At 40.5% G+C, this 20272-nt stretch overlaps 1 protein-coding gene across 1 annotated transcript in view; it reads right to left on the minus strand.

Moving 5' to 3' along the window:
* Positions 1-55: 55 nt before the first annotated feature.
* The window catches only part of ssu72 (SSU72 homolog, RNA polymerase II CTD phosphatase), an 81447-nt gene continuing 61230 nt past the window's right edge, over positions 56-20272 (minus strand). The window contains exons 3-5 of the mRNA XM_063033233.1: positions 2986-3125; positions 2776-2894; positions 56-373 (exon numbers count right to left, since the gene is read on the minus strand). Of these exons, the coding sequence (XP_062889303.1) occupies positions 272-373; positions 2776-2894; positions 2986-3125 (361 nt within the window). The 3' untranslated portion in view covers positions 56-271. The remainder of the gene's footprint in view (positions 374-2775; positions 2895-2985; positions 3126-20272) is intronic.

The following is a 20272-nucleotide window of genomic DNA, read 5'->3' on the forward strand; positions in this document are numbered from 1 at the left end:
AAAAAAAGTCTTCTGTTGTAAAACCTGAGAAATAAAGAGAGACTGAGGACTGGACTCCGGCCATGGTTTTGTTTTTAATGAAGCTTCATGTTGGATACACTTTGCGCCATCGTCAGACCCGCTCTACAAGAGATTCTTTCGGACACATCACAGGACCCGCGCCGAGCAGCGATTCAAACTTAAAATAGACTATAAATTATATACAGATCAGCACTGCAGCGGCGGCAGAAGACCTGCGCGCCCTCTCCCTCTCCTGCCCTGCCCTGCCCCCTCAGTAGAAACAGACGGTGTGCAGGAAGGTCCGGCCGCTCTTCTCCTCCAGTTCCTGGATCAGCTCATCGATTTCATTCTCCATGTCGTCGGTGCGCTGAATCTAAACGGGACAAACATGGCTAAGGTCAGCGTTTATCACAGTGCTGGGGAGGGGGAGGGAAGCAGGGGGGCGTGGGTGGGTGGGGAGGGGACGCAGATGGAGATACTTCTGGGACAACGAGGCCCCCGATCCTCGGCTGACCTCCTCCAGTTAAATTGGGAACTCAGGAGAGCAGGGGGTGTGGAAAAAGCACGAGTCTCAGGTGTAGTTCAGCAGGGTTCGTTGAACCTTCTTCCCAACACTAGTAAAACTTTGCTCGGCCCCCGCCCCCCCCCCAGTCCCAGTCCCTTGTCCCACCTTTCCCTCACCTCCCTCCCCACTGACACCCCCTCTAGGGGGAAGGTGCAGGCTGAGGGAACCCGACACAGTTCTCAAGGTCAATGTCCTGCGAAGTTCGCTCCGCTTCTCTCTTCGCAGATGCTGTCGGAACCCGAGGATTTCTAACATATACAGTACCGGGGACAGGAGAGTGCAGGTGCCGGAATCGGAGCAGCATTAGGTGGAGGCGGGGTGGAATTGTCGATGTCCCGCACCAGGATTGAGGGTGAAAAGAGATGGCCAATATGTGAGAGAGGAAACCTCCCTCTCTTCTTCTTCTTACTGACCATTTCCCCTCCTCCACTCTGAACAATACAGGGCTTCAACCCAAAGCCTCGTCAATGCCTCTTCTCACTGACAAACAAGAGTAATCTGCAGATGCTGGAAATTCAGGCGACACACACGATGCTGGAGGAACTCAGCAGGCCGGGCAGCATCTGTGGAAACGTTTCGGACCAACCGAGACCCTTCAGCAGGATTGCTGAGTCCAGCTGTACTCTTTTCCACAGATGCCGCTCCATCTGCCCAGTTCTTCCAGCAGTTTTATTGCCAAGCATTTATGGTGTCTAATTTCCAGCGTCTGTAGAATTTGGCTTTTGTTCAGCTTGTTGGGATTCTCCAACCTTCTCCCACCACCCGCCCCCGTCCCATTTAGACCTCCTTTCCCCACCAGAAATACCAAAAAATGTGAGAAAACAATGTAAAAAAAATCAGGGTATTGTCACAAATATAACAAGTACAGCAACTAATTTTAAACAGCAAAGGATAACAAACCCATTGTAAAAATTAAGTACCTGGGCTTCATGTTATGATGGTAACCAAGATGCTCGAACTAAAGTGAACATTGAGATTATTTACCGGTTTTTAGAATACAATGTTCATGCATTAGACTAAGCACTGTATTCTCTGGAGTCCTTGGTTGTCAAGGCCAATGTACTGAGCTTCTGGTTTAGTGGGAAGGGACTGAACAAGGGGTAAGAAGTAAGCTCCGTGCTACAGGCCACTAGCCCATTGTAATGGAATATGCACAGTCTCATCTCACCTTGCAGAGGCGGCCGCAACGGGAAGGTCCACAAACACGTTGCACTAAAATCCAGAATGCAGTTCCTATTGAGACCATGGGATGTCCAAGAGCTGGGAGCTTTCCTTGGGTTTATGATGGATTGATTCCCTATTAACAGCATGGGAGTTTATCCAACACTTCCCTGAGTACAGAGCTTCCCAAAAAAATCCACAGCTGTGTGAGCACTGAGTTAAGCTCCATGAGAACTAGAAACACTAATTTTCCTTCCTAAATGTCTACATTTAAGAGTTATCCTTGTGTGCTGATGTTATAGCACAATAATGAAACAGTGATTGGATATTTGCTCCTAATAGGTTAGACTTGCATGTTGTAGTGAACTGGAGTTCGTTTTCGGATTTCAGTTATGTGGGATTTCAGCATCTCCACATCGTGATTCACAGCCTTGTTGAAGGCTACTCCTGAGCCACGAGTTTCTTGTTGCACACGAGGTGTGGAATGATGCGGGTTAAGATGGGTAATGAGTGAATTGAATGCCAAAATTCCATTGATTTTATTTTACACATGAAGCACCACAACATTTTGGTACTGACAATAGAACCAAGTCATCCATGCTTCCCCTAACTTAGTTGGCAGGAATCAAACTTAATTATTTTGGTGAGACTATGGCCCCGGTTGAAGTTGCAGTTAGTGTCAAAGGTGGAGTATCACATGAAAGCACCTAATGTTGGCAGCTCAGTCACAACAGGAACTTAAAAAACCGGCAAGTATCAACTCTGGTTTTTAAAACAATTGTCCAGCTGCAGCATGTACTGAATTGCACCCATCAGACAGCAATGAGCTGCATCAAGGAATATTCTACATTCACTGTTCAAGAAACAGAAAGTCATGTTGTACTGTGAAGAAATCGTACCAGTTAAATAACTGACAAATCCACCCCCATACATTTGGCTAGGGAACAAGTACAATCCCATTTGGGTTGATTGTTGGATGTAAATCTGTGCTGAGCACTCTCTCACATTCCTTCCCCATGTTCCCAATACACAAAAGTGTAAACACTTACACACTGGCATAGTTCACATATGAGGAAAGCTCCAATTGTGGCTTCTTCATGATTATCCTGAATGTCCACGTTTATGACATGCACTGACTGGAATGTCTCCTGTTCTCTTGAATTCAGATCTGGGAAATCACAAGATGGGGGCATCAGCAAACCACTTTTCACAAGCATCTAGGTCAATGGCGTGGCGAACACAAGGGATGGCCATTTTACCTTCAAGCACCTGATCGTACACACGCTCCTCACACGTCACTATCAGATCAAACTGGTCTTTGCAGGTCTGGAAACGCTCTGGTCGAGATTTTATCCTCTTGTTTCTATCCAACATATGGAGAATCCCATTCTGTGTATATCTGGACTAAAGTTAAGGAACTTAAAGATGCACATTGAATAAACTATAAGACATATAATAACAGGTAAGATTTCTATTTGTAACTAAAACTTGTGTTAGTTGCAATTCTAAATAACAGGGCAGACATTCTTACTGGCTCCCAAATCAATAGTTACCTACATCATTAAAAGAACAAGCACCTCAAAACAGGAAGAGTCTTGTTCAAGTGTCTCTTGCTATCAAGTAATGCAACTTGGACAAGTTACAGCAGATGCAGCCTGCTGACATACTGAAATTAAGAGTATTTTGGCTCCAAGTAATACATATTTTGGTTTTTGCAATCAACTGCCATTTTAAAGTTCAAGCAGGAATGTTTTATGATCCTCAAGAGAAACTACCTTACTTCAAAGATTTTAAGTCAACCCTATTTAAATTTTTTAAAAAACATGAAAACAAAATGCCTGCCTATTGGCATATATGGCACAATTACACAGGTGAGATCATAACAAAACCCAGACCAATGCATTGTAAACAGATGGTTACAGCATAGGAAGTCTGATGGTTTGAATACTGCTGCAAATGATTTTTTTTTAGTATAGATGGACCTCAGTGAGAGAAATTATCCCCAATACTCTGTCACAAATCAACATGTCTGCAACAATGTGATATTATAAGATTTGCCTGGTGTTCAGCTGAAGGTCAGTCACATGATCAAAATTACAACACATTAAATGCTGAAGAACTCTGTAAGTAGGCAGCAGCTACTGAGGGAAATAAACAGATGACGTTTCAGGCAAAAAACACTTCATCAGCACTGGATTTTTCTCCTACAGCTCAACAGTTAGAAAATAAAGTATAAGATTTCCATCAGATTATAGGTTTTTGCTAAAAAAAAAATCCTTCATGATTTGGTATATGGAATTACCCCTTTTAACCATAGCCAACAATGGAAACACATAGTTAACTTAGTTTTTATATATTAAGAAAAATAAAAGTCCTTCATTGAAAGAAAAGGTATGAGGTAAAAACCTTCAGGTGCAGGAAAACTGGCAGCAGAATTACACAAATGTGAGTAACAATGTGGTCCAGTATCACTTAGCCCAGTTTCACACATGATTAAGTACTGCTCTTGGCAATAATCATTGAAGTACGATAGGCTGCATTTAATTTCTAATGCTACTGTGCTTTGAGTGCCATTGAATTGCATGCACTGGGCCTCTATAAGAAGCAGCAAATGGCTTTAGGTTTAATGCAGGAATTAATCACTCACACAGATTGCTAACCTGCTCGAGTTTTACACATTGTATCAGTTAAACTGCTTATGTCATTACATTAGCTTCAAATTCCTTGTAGCTCACTCAGTACAAATGACAATGTACCCAAATTACCATTAAAAGTTAATACATTGAACTAAAAATTACTTTCTCTGAAAAGCTGACACCTACTTAAAAAAAGAAACTGATGCCAGCCTCATAGGGGGATGTTAGGGCAGAAACATCTGTATCAAAGATGCCCATCAACCTTCCTGGCTTCAGTCTTCGGGATAGTTTACGAGAATTTGACAAACCTCTTCGTAAGGTAGGCAGATGTGAGGGGCTAATAACTAGTGCTGGGGTAATCAAGTCACATATCTTCACTGCCAAGGGATTTAGGATACAGCTTCACGCTTTTGCCTGGCCCAGTCAATAGATACAAGATGCCAGAGGAACACAACAAGTTAGGCAGCATTAATGGAGGGAAATAAACTGCTGAGGTTTCAGGTCAAGACCCTTCATAAGTCCTGTCAAAATGTTGATTGTTTATTTCCTTCCATAGATGATAGATACTAGCTAGCAGCTCTTAATATCCACGGTCTGTAGTCAATGCCAATTTGAAAGTGGTCAGCTGGGAATCCCCAGAATGAGAGAGCCTATAGACCTCTCTAGGGTCACAGAGAGCTAAGGAGGGCAAGCAGCAAAGGTCACTGATTAATTGTCAGTGCCTTAAGAACAGTAAGTAAAGATGATGAAGTGGAAAGTCTACTAGTGAGATGATTGTAGCGGAGGAGTGGTGACATTGTTATCCTGTATACCAAGGACAGCAAGTGTGGTATTGTAGTAGTATGGAAACATTTGCTGAGCATCTGGAAGGGGGAAGTGCAAGAAATCAAGATCACTTGAGAAGACTTATGAATTAAAAAGTTGGTCATTTGGAGGTTGTGCATGAAAACTGTGTCATGTGGTAGAAATTGCACGTGTAGGACAGTGTGCAATAAACATTCACGCTGGTTGCCTCTCAACCTCAACATCTCACCTCATTTCTTTGCTTGGCTCCATCAGAAACTCCGTGTTGGCTGTAAATGTTAATGCAAATTAAACCCAAAGCAGACATTAAGAACCTATGATAATGAAACAACCAAAACATTCTGAACTCAAACATTTATTATGAATACACAACTAGCCAGAGGACACATTAATGTTCTGAAAAGGTGATGGCGATTACCCGGACTGGATTAGATTAGTCCAGTGTTCTAACTAGTTACATTTGGTTAAACACAGAAGTCGTCTCCTGCACTGCACGCACTTCACCATTCTTGCTGAGTGAAATCTTTAATGAGTACTTCTCAGTTCAAATCTTGAGCACATTGAACATGGAAAACTGCTCTCTGGTGAGCTGATAGTGGTCTCATTAGGAGTTCAAATTTTCCACAAAAAACATTTTATACTTTTTACATTTTCATTTGAATAATGGACGAATAATTCAAGCTTGGAGAAATCCAAATATAAAAGCCTGTACTGGTGTGCATTTGAAGCACGGACCCACAGATCAGCTTGGGAATTGGGAGGAGTAGGAGGCTACATGCTGAAGAAAATGTCTACCACCTATTACCAGGTTGGCCTGCAGCTGAATGAGGAAGGGGAGAAGGGGCTTTAAACAGATTGACTGCAGCACAAAACCTTTCCCAACCACCTCTGGGTCTCAGATCACTTGTCAAACCTCACCCATATGAAGGACCATTCACTAAGGCACAGTACTTATAAGCAACTGCTGGATTCACAATTTAGGAAGGGAGCATGAACATTGGACTTGGAGGAACCAGTAGTGAGATGACTGTACATGAATTTTAAAAAGCAGAGCCTTAAGACCCATAGAGACTTTTTCCATTATAAATCACACACACTAGGCAACCATACAAAATTGAATGCAGATTCTGATCTGTGCTCAGTCAACCCAGCAAGAAAGGTGGACTTGACAACCTATGTGTCATTGACAAGCAGTTTTCCTCCTTAAATAGATCTTTGAGAATGGCTCTACTTTATTTATTTTTGAGATACAGCACAGTAACAGGCTTTTCCAGCCCAGCGAGCCCATACCACCCAATTGCACCCATGTAACCGATCAACCAGCATACCTTTGGACTGTGGGAAGACACTGGAGCACCCATGAGGAAACCCATGCAATCATGGGAAGGATGTACAAAAACGGTCCTTACAGACAGGAACGGAATTCAACCCGGATTACTGGCTGACCACTACGCTTATCGTGCCACCCACAAATTGAACAACTTTGCTCAGGATTAATTATTTTTCAAGTACTCCCCGACTAAGCAGAATGGAAATAAGTAATAGATGTCACTCAAAGTTGTATTCAGCATAAATATGTACAAGGGGCATTTAAATGTGGTTATTAGTGTCTCACTGTATTTTAAAGGCAAAATGCTGTTTGACATCCCGTTCTCCAGCCGGTGTTTCAGAGGTGAATTCTGTTTTTGCTCTCCTTCGTACCCATGCAGCTGAGGACAGCTCTTGCAGAGCATGCAGTCTCCCAGTCTTTGCTGAGGACTAAGGTTACTCATTGGGCAGCCTAGCCTTGCCACATTGATGTTCAGACTTCTTTTGGGTGTCATTAAACAGGATGGGAATGCAAGGATATTCTCAAATCCAGGAAGCTGGGATACTAATCAATTTATGAAGTACCAAGAATTTATTAACTGTTTTGTTAATTTCTTCTGCTTTGCACACAAATGCCTTCTGATTTGCCTGTTTTCACACTACCGTTTTAAAACTACTATTCCATTTTTATCACCCCTCTTTATCCTTTCACTAAAATTCCCTGCTTTTCCCACGTGCCTGCTCTTTCCGTCAGCCTACATCGTCATCTCCGAATGCTGTCACTTTTCTGCATTTCAAGTTGTGCCCATGGCAAATTCGGAATCTAAGGCAAGCCCTTCACTATGTTACTGCACAAGGAGATACATGCTTCAGGTTCTCTACATTAATGTGCAAATACATCTTCAATACGAGTAGGCCACAAATTAGATGGTAATAGTATTCCACGATTTAAAACAAAATGCTTCATCAAACCATAACAGCAATTCAGGCCTGATCACTTATCAAAAAAAAACAAACGTGCTACCTATCCAGAGTAGATGGTCTCTGGGTAATTTCATTCCTACTTCCCATATAGAAAACCAGCAATAAGATGTAAGAGTTAAAGTTTAATATTGATAAAAACTCAATGCTCCCATGCTTGACGTGTAGAGTATGTCAAACATCAGAAACGCTGCAAATGTGGGGTTCCTAGCATCGTCAATGATCCCCCACATCCAGCAATCTTTGATCCCCTACCATCAGGCAGGAAGTAATGTAGCATTAGGACAAGGACCGTTAGGATTGGAAGCAGCTTCTATCCCAGGATGTGAGACTGCTGAACTCTCTGCCACCACCCAGGTCTCATCACACATGAAGCATCAGTAGAGTTATACTGTTTAAGTTTAAACTTGTGCCATAAATACACATTACTTATTAATTTGTAGCAATATTACATGTGTTGTGTGTGTTATATGTACTGTATTGTGTACTTTGGTCCAGAGGAATATTGTTTTGTTTGGCAGTAAACATGTGTACCATTGAATGATAATAAACTCAAACTTGACTTGACTGGTATGTTAAGATATATGGCAAAGAAACAGGGTATTTGGCTAAAACAATTGATGCCAGTATTTATGCTCCACTCAAGCCTAGTCTCATCTTTATCTAAATCTATCAAAGCTCTATCTCCCTCGTATTCTCCTCCATCTATCTTACACATGCATCCAGACTTCCTGTGGTAGAGTGTTGCACATTCTCACCATGCTTTCGATTAAGTTTCTTTGGAATTTCTAATTTGATTATTTTATTGATGGGTTCCACTAACAATTCTTCCCCCCTACCACCCCCCCCCGCCACAAGGAACAATATTTTCTGAGTCCACTTAGTAAAAACATTTTAAACACAGCAACAAACAAAATGCTGGAGGAACTTAGCAGGGCAGGCAGCATCTATGGAGGGAAATAAAACTCAACGTTTCAAGCCAAGACCCTTCTCAGCCCAAATCGCTGACAGTTTAAACCTCTCCATGGATGCTGCCTTACCTGCTGAGTTCCTCCAGCGTTTTATGTGTTTTTCTGGGTTTCCAGCATCTGCAGAATCTGTTGTATTTATCATTTTAAACAGCCTTCTCATTCCTTCCGAAGAAATCCAGTCCATTCTCCCTATTCATAGCCAACTGCTCATCTGATAAGAGAAGGTTAAAATATATAAACTACAAGTGGATACCAAGTTACTTTGGAGAGATCAAGCATCTTTTAGCTGTCATCATCTGACAGAATCCTCACATTAAGAACATACTGAAATACATCTAATCCCAACCTACAATGCACAGAAAGATTCCATTCAAACCACACTGGTCTCAGTGCACCAGATACATGTGTGTTAAGGAAGCGGGAGGAGGGGAGAATAGATAAAAAGATTGAACCAGCTTTTCAAGACTCGGAGAATAACAAGACATCTGAAGAGAATAAAACTGAATGGAGAAGCATATCCAAGAATCAGTAATGACTTGTTACCATGGGTAATGATGACAAACTTGACTTCAGCTGACATTAAACTAGGAGCCAAATACAATTGGTTAGAAATAGTTGTGGGAGAGAACTCTGACCATGAACGTTGAACATTAGATTAAACAAGGTATAAAGGCAGAGTGTCACTGGAATAAGTTTTTATTGAAACAGGGCCAGTCATTTATTTTGGCCTCCAAACCAGATCTTAAAATGCAGAAATATTGCTGCAGTAATGTTAGCTAGATAACAACTATGAATGCTGGCAGTCGAATTGGTCACTGGTTTACAGAATGAGTGCACAACTTGCACTGGTTTCATGTCAATTGATAACAATTCAGGCAACAGGGAGATGGCACAAAGTCAAAGAACATTTAGATGTATTGAGTAATTCAGATTACCCTCATCACCCAGGACATGCCCTCTTCTCATTGCTACCATCAAGGTGGCAGCACAGGAGCTTGAAGAGACACAATGCTTTAGGAACAGTTTCTTCCCCTCCGCCTGATTTTTGAATGGACAATGAACCCATGAACACTACCTGTTTTTTTTCCTTTTTTGCTCTTTTTGCACTACTCGCTGTAATTTAAAATATTTTAAAATTATGCTTTGCAACATACTGCTGCTGCAAAACAACAAATTTCACAACATACGCCAGTGATATTAATCCTAAATCTGAGACTTAAACAAGATAAAACAAGATCCTTTGAACTTCAAAAATTATTGGGGGAAAAACCTACTGGTGAAATTTGACGGAGGGTTCTGAAAGAAGGTGATGACCAATCAATAACACGGAAGTGTTTGAAATTGTTGGTGATCCAAAGATAAAGCTGATGTATTGTAATGCGAAAACCAGAGATTGGGGAGCCAAAGGGGGAGTTGTATGTTGTGATATTTTTCAAAATGGTCAGTTTTGAAAAGGGTGGTGCAAGGGAATGATAGGTGGGCAAACAGGCCACCTAGCAGTGTGCATCTCAACAATTTAAATGACAGAATTCCCCAATTTCCTCCTCTGTGCACATTCACGATCAGGAAGCCACAAACGCACACCAGAATTAAACCTTTTACACTGTGTGTAACACGCAGATTCCAATGGGTACAGGAGAATTAACATTTTTTAAAAAAGATGTATACTAAATACAATTGTCATGAAAAATTAGACTAAGATAAACTGGTAGCATTGATTGCTAGATGTCTGGAGAGAGAAACGAATGTAAGCTATCCTGATTGGAAAGACATTACCAGTGGTAAGCCAGTGACCATTTGCAAGGCTTATTCTATCTCCAAATACATTGAATGATTTTAAAGCATAGCAACCCCTAAAGGAAATAGCTGCTGACACTAAAGATGGCAAACAGCACAGTTGTGGGCAGCTGGTGACACAGTTGAGTACACTGGCATGCCAGGCATTTCAAAATAAATGGGAGGTATATATTAGACAAAAGCAACACATTCAGGAGTAGAAGGGGGAGAAAAGATACCAGCAGCTAAACTCTAAAATCAAAGAAAAATTCTAAATGAGTATTTAATAGTTTTAAGTTACTTACAGGGAGGAGATGTGACTGTGCTTACAATTCTGAAATCTCAGGATACAAAGAGAATTTGTGCATATCTATGGATGTTAAAAAAGCATGTAAATTGGCAAACCTAGCTATTACACATGGACAACAGAGTGAATTTGCATTCAGATGATATATAATCAGATGATAGATGCACCTGAATTTCACTTTCAGCAAAGATGACGGCTATTTCCAGGATTGCTGAACACTGCTACCCTTTACCACACAGCTTTGAATCCTGGGCAAAATGGCAATTACATTGGCCGTTTCAGTCACCACGGGATTATCATGACTATTTCCTCAGGGGATACGACTTGGCAAATTGAAGCAAGCAAATCACCAGAAGCCAATCACACCAGAAGACTTGTAGGTAGCATTATTCTATCATGGGAGCAATCTTAAAACTGTGCCACAAATTTGTGGAGTAGTCAAATGAAAGCTGAGAATATCAACTATGTAAAACAAAAATTACTAATGGTTTTTTTTTAAATTTAGAAGCTAAACAGAGGATCTTATTTACAGAAAGTAATGAACCCTAGGATACAGCAATAGAGAAAGCGAAGTAAGGACCATTAGCGATAGGATTAAAGATAGTCCAACATCTCAAGCCTGCTGTGCCCTCAATCAATTTAGCTCATTGAACCTTTGCCTCAACTCCACTTTTCTGCTTCCTTTCTATCATTCAAAACAGCAATACATGACTCAGCATTCACAGCTCTATTGGACAGGGAATTCCAAAGGCACATGACCAAGAACGTCTCATCTCATTCTTAAAGGGGCAAACTTTTCCTGAAACTAAGCCCGCCCACAACCCATGAGGGGAAAACACTTCCACAGGATTTTTGTTTGAGGATATGATGAATGCTTTTATTTCCAACAGTCAAGATGCAAGCAGCACCCTCTATCTCATACTGTTGTAATATAAACACATTCAAGAACATTTAAATAGCAAGTGCTTACAAGCATTAACACAAGTGATTCTGCAGATGATGGAAATCCAGAGCAACACACAAAAAATGCTGGAGGAACTCAGAAGGTCAGGCAACAGTCGATGTTTCAGCCCAAGACCCTTCATCCTCCAGCATTTGTGTATGTTGCTTACAAGCACTGTTAGTTTAGACCTTTGAATTGGAATATTTCACACTTCAGTCTAACAACTAAATATCTGGCACCAACTCACTTTGAAACAATCATGAGAGATTGTGCTATGTGCATTTAAAGTATGAATGAAATATTACTCTATGGATTTAATTACATGTTAAAGGCAATGGATGTAATGCTGTTAAATCTACATCAAAATTCTTTGAGCAGGAGAGCCATTTTGTGCTGCCAGCCATTTTAATTAAGCACAGATTTCACTTAATAGTATTTCAGATTCAGAAACCACATCATACAAGTGGAATTTAAGTAAAAACACACAGAAATATTAGCTGTTTAATGGTGTTTTGTATTCAAAGTCAGTAAATTTGTTGCCCTCTGGTCCATGTCCTTCAGAGATGGCTGGAATCACAAAGATAGTTACTCTGCCCATCACATCCTTGCTGGCCCGATTACTACCCAGACCACATGGTCGAATTATAACTCAGTTCACTATCAATAAACAAAGGGCAATGGAGCTGCTGGCAACTTCCATGTCCTACATACAAATACATGGAAAATTCCAGTTCCTAGCTTGTGGTTATGGCAAAAAGACACATATGTTTCTTTTAAAAGATTACAGTTCTTGCTTTCCAAGGCCATTTTGGATTGCTTTAACCCTTAATATCCTGAAAATATTTTCCTTCTATCAGTTACCTTGAAGTAAAGCTGTCTAGATTTTCATCTCGCACTCTTCTCAGGCACTCATTCAATATCCCTCAATCAACTTTCCCTCAAAGTACTGTTCAAAGATTATTCATTTCTAAACATCTTACTGGTCTCCTCTGTACCCTTTCTGAGTCAACATGCCCTTTTGAAAAGTTGCAAATGCAACAAACCAACATAGCACCATAAAATATACAAGCACACTTCACAATCTGATCTGTACTCAATAGATCAATGTCAACTGTGACGGCAAGTAGAGCTGGGTTCCCGTTGGTGCTTAGTGAGTAACAAGCAGAGATGGAGAAAGAGGGTTGATAGATGAAGGAAAGAAAAACATTTGCACTGGATGGAAACAAGAGAAGTCATGATTATGGTTCAGAACCAAGTTGCAATGTCATTTCCAATTGACATTCAATTTCAAATTGACTTGCAAATCAAATCTAATGCCACAAAATTACTGAGAATTATATCTCAGAGGTAAAAATGAACCTTGGAAACCTGAACCCTCACAAGATTTTAGCCTCAACTGTCTGGAAAGGTCACAGTATTGATATTAAAATGGTAATAACTGTACACACAATCACTTCAAAGCAAATGTCTAGTTGGGCTATTAGGTAAGGGATTCAACAATTGTAGTTTTTGGAAAGGAGAGGTGGAGCTTGGGAAAATAACATGCACAAAGAAAAACAGGCGAAGACATACAAACACGAGGAAATCTGCAGATGCTGGAATTTCAAGCAACACACTTGAAAGTTGCTGGTGAATGCAGCAGGCCAGGCAGCATCTATAGGAAGAGGCCCCCTCCCCCTCCTACTTTCAAACCTCTTACTAGCTCTTCTTTCAGTTAGTCCTGACGGAGGGTCTCGGCCCGAAACGTCCACTGTACCTCTTCCTAGAGGTGCTGCCTGGCCTGCTGCGTTCACCAGCAACTTTTATGTGTGTTGCTTGAAGACATACAAAAGTTGAGGTGCGGAAGAGATCTTGAACACAACACCTTCAGCTTCTGAACTAGGCTGAGTGGGTAGCAAACTAATCTGTACAGAGGTTGTCAGGTCATCCCTCTCCAGAGACCAGTACAGGAACTGCACATTAACCAGGATTGTTGACCAAGACGTTCCTGTACATAAACTAGAAAATCACAGTAGCCTGAGATTTCAGGTATTCAGTGATCCTGTAAAAGACTTAACAATAACTTGTAATTATGAAGCATCTTTAAGGCAGTAAGATATCCCAAGGTATGCCACAGAAGTAGAGTCACAAACTGGGTCGGAGAAGATTACTTCAGTGAACACAGGTCTGAGAGAGAGGTTTTATATCATACCTCAGAGCTGGGGGTAAAAGTAAGAGGTGTTTGAGGAGAATATTAGACAATAGGTGCAGGAGTAGGCCATTCGACCCTTCGAGCCAGCACCGCCATTCACTGTGATCATGGCTAATCATCCACAATCAATATCCAGTTCCTGCCTTATCCCCATAACCTTTGATTCCGCTATCTTTAGGAGCTCTATCCATTCCAGTGGTTAAGATTCTAAAGGTCCAGTCAGATGGATTGCAGAACAGAGAATGCAGAATTCCAAAAATTGAGATAGCTACAAAGATAGGGGCTGGGGTGCAACTTCAGATCTTCAAGGAATTTGAATACAGATGGGAATTTAAGCAAATTGCATCATAGACTATAAAGATCAGGGGCACAGGGAAGATGGCAAACAGGAAGAGCTAGAACAGACGTCTAAATTTTATGAAGGGTTGTAAATCATCAGCTGCCTCAAAAGTTTGGAATCTTTATCTAGAAGGTCATTAAAGCAAAAATATTTTATCTGATGAACACTGAAGGACAAAAATGGGCAAAGTTGTTTTCAGTGTCAGAGGAGGCAGTTTTGTACATTCAGTGCATGTACTTTCATTTTGAGCTATTACACGGGTGTGATTAATGCATCTGAACGTTCAATCCACAATTTAGATAGAACTCCACATTGCCATAAACCTGGTAACATTGTTTAGTACAATAAAGTTCTTGGTATCTAATATGTTTTGGACTTGTGTCAGTTAAGCAAATATTGAATGAAGACGACAGACATTTAATCTGCACTTTCCTTGGATCTTTATGCATATGCAGGGATCTATTGTATTTCCTTGGATCATCAGGGGTCTTGGAGTTTGAATAAGTCATAAACTTGGCCTTTTTCCCCCATCGATGCTGACTGCAAAACACGCATTACTGCATTACTTCCTGCACTGAATACCCAAAGCTGTTTTGACAAATTAAACTGTATTAAATTTTGTAGGAGCACTAGCCCAGGTTTTCACTTTGACATGTTCTTCAAAGTCTATCATTTTTCAGATTCCTAGGATTTATTACATTATGATTTCTGCATCACTTTCTGCATCCAATCCTCTACAATGTTGACTCACACAGGGCTATAAAGGGAACATCCATTTTTATGTTAACAATTTCTGCTATGGTTGATTTTCAGTATCAAATCTTAAAGTCTTCAAACTCTTGAATGGGTGACCCCTTCCTCTGAATTCATGTCTAATTTCTAATGAATCTCTTGTACTATTCAAAATTGCATTTTAATGCTGTAGGGGGCCTGGACATCAAATAGTGGCATTAAAATTTAGCAGCATCCTGAAACTTCTCCCCTACCCTCTTGAAAACATTTCACGTTTTGAATATTTTGGTTCAGAGGTTGTATCAAATATGTTACATTAGGAGACATGATAAATATATTCCCAATATCCAAATCTAATTGGCAAGGATGCACAAAATTGCTGTCCAATAAGGCGATTGCTATCCATCACATCTTCAGAAAAAATGCTCGTTAACAGTAAGCACCAATTAGATGAGCCAGTAATACAAATATTCATTGCCCATCCATATTACTTTGAACTTTGAATTCCACTGGTAAATGTTTCACTTTGAAAGCTCTAGGATGCTTACATTTACTAATTACAAAGTTTCCCCATGAACCCTGTGGCATCAGTGCACGTTAAAAACTTGGTCCCTGCTTTGCCAAATCCATTAGCCCTTGTTTTACCAGCAAGAGGTATACATTACCAAATTGAGCTAATTTTCTTCCCCACAATTACACATTTGAACTGGTTCTATCACTACTGAAGTCTTGGCAATATTCTTCCGTTGCTACATGGTCTGCTGATCTGTTTGCTCAGCACATCTTATTCCATGATGAGGTTTGAAATGGGGAAGTCAGCCATCATAAAATGCACATTTAGTTAGGTCCACCTGATCATAAAAATATTTGTTTTTTCAATGAACATTGGCTCAGATTTGAGTATAAACCATTTAATTCTTCTCCAAATTTGTATATTTTGTCTCTGCATTTGATGTAATAGATGGCAAAGTCTTTATTGCATTCCTTCATCAGAATGTTTCGATCCTCTCCCTTCACTTCCTGTGTAGATTGTTGATCTTCTTATCATGAGCCAGCATTACCTGCTTAGGTTCTCAGTCTTACTTAGCAGATGGTTTGAAGCCTTAATGGATGACATGTCAAATCACAAACAAGAGAAAAATCTGCAGATGCTGGAAATCCAAGCAACATACACGAAGTGCTGGAGGAACTGAGCAGGCGAGGTAGAACCTATGGAAAAAGAGTACAGTCGATGTTTTGGGCTGAGACCCTTCGGCAGGTCCTGAAGGATCTCGGCCCAAACTGTCGACTGTAACCTTTTGCCTGGCCTGCTGAGTTCCTCCAGCATTTTGCATTGTGTGCCTTGGATGGTACATGTTGATATTGCTTCATAAGCAAGTGCAATCATGCCAACACAATGTAGAAAGACAACAGGAGTGGTAAGGACTACCAGCAGTGCCCCTTGCTGTCTTAGCACACAGGCAACTTCACATACTGTGATAAAGAACCCAGCTGCTGGAAAAAAATTAACCGCATTGGAACATTGACCACCACTCTCTGGCTTCTTCCATCGAGCCAATGTCCAATCCAATTTACCACCTCTCCATGTATACCTAGCAACTGAATTTTCCTAACTAACCTCCCATGCGGGACCTTGTCAAAGACCTTACTGAAGTCCATGTAGACAATATCCACTGCCTTCCCTTCATCCACTTTCCTGGTAACCTCCTCGAAAAACTCCAACAGATTGGTCAAACATGACCTACCACACACAAAGCCATGTTGACTCTCCCTAATAAGCCCCTGTCTATCCAAATGCTTGTAGATTCTGTCTCTTAGTACTCCCTCCAATAATTTACCTACTATTGACGTTAAACTCACCGGCCTATAATTTCCCGGATTACTTTTCAATCCTTTTTTAAACAACGGAACAACATGAGCCTTCTAGTTTTCCAGTCAGTTATCAGAAGCAAAAGTCTATTAGGAGTTTATTAAAAAACTAATACAGCGATGAAGTTTTCAACAGGTGTTTTTTTTAAATGCTTTCCACGATTGTTACAAACTGCTCAACTACTCTGATCTGAGCTCTGGCACAGCCTTTCTCCAGCACAGATTTCCGTCTTACTCTTGTGAGGGTAGCACCAGAAACAACCAGTCTTGACCTTCTATTCCCTAGGCAACTCTCTATACCTCCCTTTCTTAATTATGAGTAACCAAGCAATCATTGCTCAGTCACTGGGTAATCTCCTGGCGGCCAGATTAGATGTGGCATGAGAGGTGAAAGAGTCCCAATTGCACTGCAACTAATATGTCTCAATACTGAAGAAACAAAAAGTCCCAAAGCTAAAATTTCTATGAACACTCGTTAGTAACTAAGCAGATCTATGAACTGTATTGATCCCAGGGAGATATAAGAGCTGTATTTATGGACACTTTCCCAGAGGAAAACAGTAGCTCATTACAATGTCTCACATCTAAAAAATCTAAAGAAACTGTTATAGTCACAGTAATAACATGATACATTTTTCTTATAATTGTTTCAAAAGTACCTAGAAAATTACTCACTGTAAACACTTTTAGGGTAGAGACAGCCAAATTTAGAGTGAATTATTTAAATCTGTAGTGGTAAACATTGCTGCATCTCAATTCCAATGACCTTGGAATCCCAAAGTGAAGTTTTGAAATGCAGTCAATTCACATTTCAGAATTAAATTGGCAACATGGGGGAAAACCTTGTCTGGTCTCCACATTGTCGTTTGTCATTACAAGCAATTTTGATCAAGTTTTCAGTTCACTAGATAAAGAGAGGCACTTGCACTTTTACACGAAGCACAACCTTCAAAATGTATTAATTGGTGGGGGGGGGTGGTTTAGGAATCATGACATTTAACTTGTAATCCATCAGGCATAGTATTGAGAAACAGGAAGAGCCCTGTACTGCTGCCATCACACACTGGGATGAGACGCTAGCTGTGCCAAAAGTGTACGATTCCATGGACACAACAAATGGTTAATTTCACTCTTGCAACCAGACTTCAGATTCTGAAAACTTTAATGGGCCAAACATTTAAGCAGCTGCTTGCTCTCTGTCTGTCAAAATGAACAGATACTGTCAGTCAAGCTTCTGGTAAATGGAGCCAACATCATAAATAAAATTCAGTCTAGACTGGCAAGAGTACAGTAAAATCTGAAGTGAGGACACATCACAGTTCAATAGACTGAACTAACCTAAGACTGTGATTGTAAAATTCTGCAGAATCAATGAGGAAGATCTACTCAAATAGGTCAGCTTCACTGTAGATGGATGATGTTGAAATTATTCCCATTAACCCAGGACAAAAATCCTCCTTTTTAACAAAAGAATGAATGGAGTTATTTTAGTGAGCACAAAGTATAAAAGGACACAACTATTCAACCCGTGATGGCTAGAAATTGAGATTTTTTAAGGTTCCTCTGAATTCCCAGGAATGTAGTTTTGTAGGTTATACAAATACCACAATTACTCCCCTGGTAATAGATGCTAAAATAAGGGATACAACTTCAAAATTAAAGGTAGGCCAGTTGGGGATTAAATCCTGTGTGCCTCAAAGGAGAGAAAATCTTCCCTCACCAACACTCCAAAAAAAAAATCGTCATGCTATACAGATGCTGAATGGCTTTATTCTGCTTCAATTGCAAGATATTGGAAGACTCCAAGCGACTCAACTTCTGATATTAGTCCACTGAAAAAAAATTACACTGACTCAAAAGTACTGAAAAAAATTTAAATGTAAGAAATGTTCCTCGAAGTTATTAAACTTGATTATTTGAGGCTGGTGCGTAGCTACAACTGTAAAAGTGCAGCTAAGTTTAATATTTCACAAGTCCTGCAGTTTCTGTGCAAGTTACGAAGACGTACAGTCTGGTTTCCTTCCATATGCCAAAGTTCTGTGGGTGGGTAGGTTAAGTTGATCACTCTAAGTTTCTCCAAGTGTGTAGGTAAGTGGCAAGAGGTAGTGAGATGATGTGATGGTAGCGTAGTGGTTTACAGCTTTACAGCACAGGCGACCCGGGTTCAATTCCCGCTGCTGCCTATCAGGAGTTTGTACATTCTCTCTGTGACTGCCGGGCGCTCCGGTTTCCTCCCACAGTCCAAAGATGTGCCAGTTGGTAGGTTAATTGGTCATTGTAAATTGTCCTGTGATTAGGCTAGGGTTAAACAGGGGTGGTGTGGGTTGAAGGGCCTATTCCACGCTGTATCTCAATAAAAAAAATAATATGGGAATAGTGTGACAGAGTAAATGGATGTTTAATTAGCTTAGACGGTGAGCTGAAGGGCATGTTTCTATGCTATACAACTCCATAACAGTTGGCAGAATAGATGGAATCAGAAGTTGCAAAGGGGTATTGAATGGTGATAAACTATCATTTTCATGAATGGGAAAGGGGAGGTCACCACTTTGGATAGAAGACAGACCATCTTCTAAATAGTAAGAAGCATGTCCTATCCTAAGTCATACAGTTAAAAAACCCATGTGCAGAAATAGTCAAAACTAGTCAACTTCAGAAAGTCCAATCCAATGTTAGTCTTCATGGAGATTTGACATATGCTATGGAATTAAAAATCCTAAACCAAAATGAACTACTGCACTTGCTCTGGACAAACAGAGCTGGTCTTTTTTTTTGGGGGGGGGGGTGTAATGCAGATTTAAGAACAGCTGCTGCTGAATTAAGAGGGGTTGTACAGATAAGGATTTTATTCCTTTTACAAAATTTGTCATCTAATTGGAATTATGATTAAAAATTAATAAGCTCAGAGGAATAAAGGGTTTGCTTTCTTTTATGAGTTTAAAATAAAAAGGAAAGGTGTAAATTGCAGCTAAGCCATTCGGGGTGACGCCAGGTGGAACAGAAGAAAAGTAAGCACAAGTAGGCCACATTCCTCCAGCAGCTAACCTGTTCCTCTATTCAAATGAGGTCAAGGTTGACCCTGTGCATCAAGCCCACTTTCCACCAGGATGTCACATTCTCCATCCTCAAAATTCCAACTGGTTCAGCACTGAATACATACCATGATTGCTGAGATCTCCCTGGCCAGAGGATTCCAAAGATTAACACCTCACAGTTTTGAGAAATCTCAGTTCAATCCTAATTAACTGACCCCTTGCTCTTTATTCTTGACAACTCATAATTCTAGATTTTTGAACTTAAGGGAAGTTTCATCATAAAGGCACATGTCCAAAAGTAATGTATCCATTAATTAACGTACTGATTGGTAGCAGTACAGGCTCAAGGGCCTAAATGAACCACCAATGCTTCATCCTGGGTTAAGAGATTCTGACTAATAAAAATTATCTATGCAATTAATTCCTAGTTCTACCATTGCATAGCAATGTAAATGTAGAAGCAACACATGCAAAATGTTGGAGGAACTCAGATCGAACAGCATCCATGAAGAGAAATAAATGGTCAATATTTCAACCCAAGACCCTTCATCAGGACTGAACAGGAAGGGGGCAGTATCCAAAGTAAGAAGTTGGGGTAGGGGTAAGGAAGAGAAGATGGCAGATGATAGGTAAGACCCAGTGAAGAGTAAGGT

This window comes from Mobula hypostoma, chromosome 25 (genome assembly GCF_963921235.1).
Source record: "Mobula hypostoma chromosome 25, sMobHyp1.1, whole genome shotgun sequence".
Classification (NCBI taxonomy): Eukaryota; Metazoa; Chordata; class Chondrichthyes; order Myliobatiformes; family Myliobatidae; genus Mobula; species Mobula hypostoma.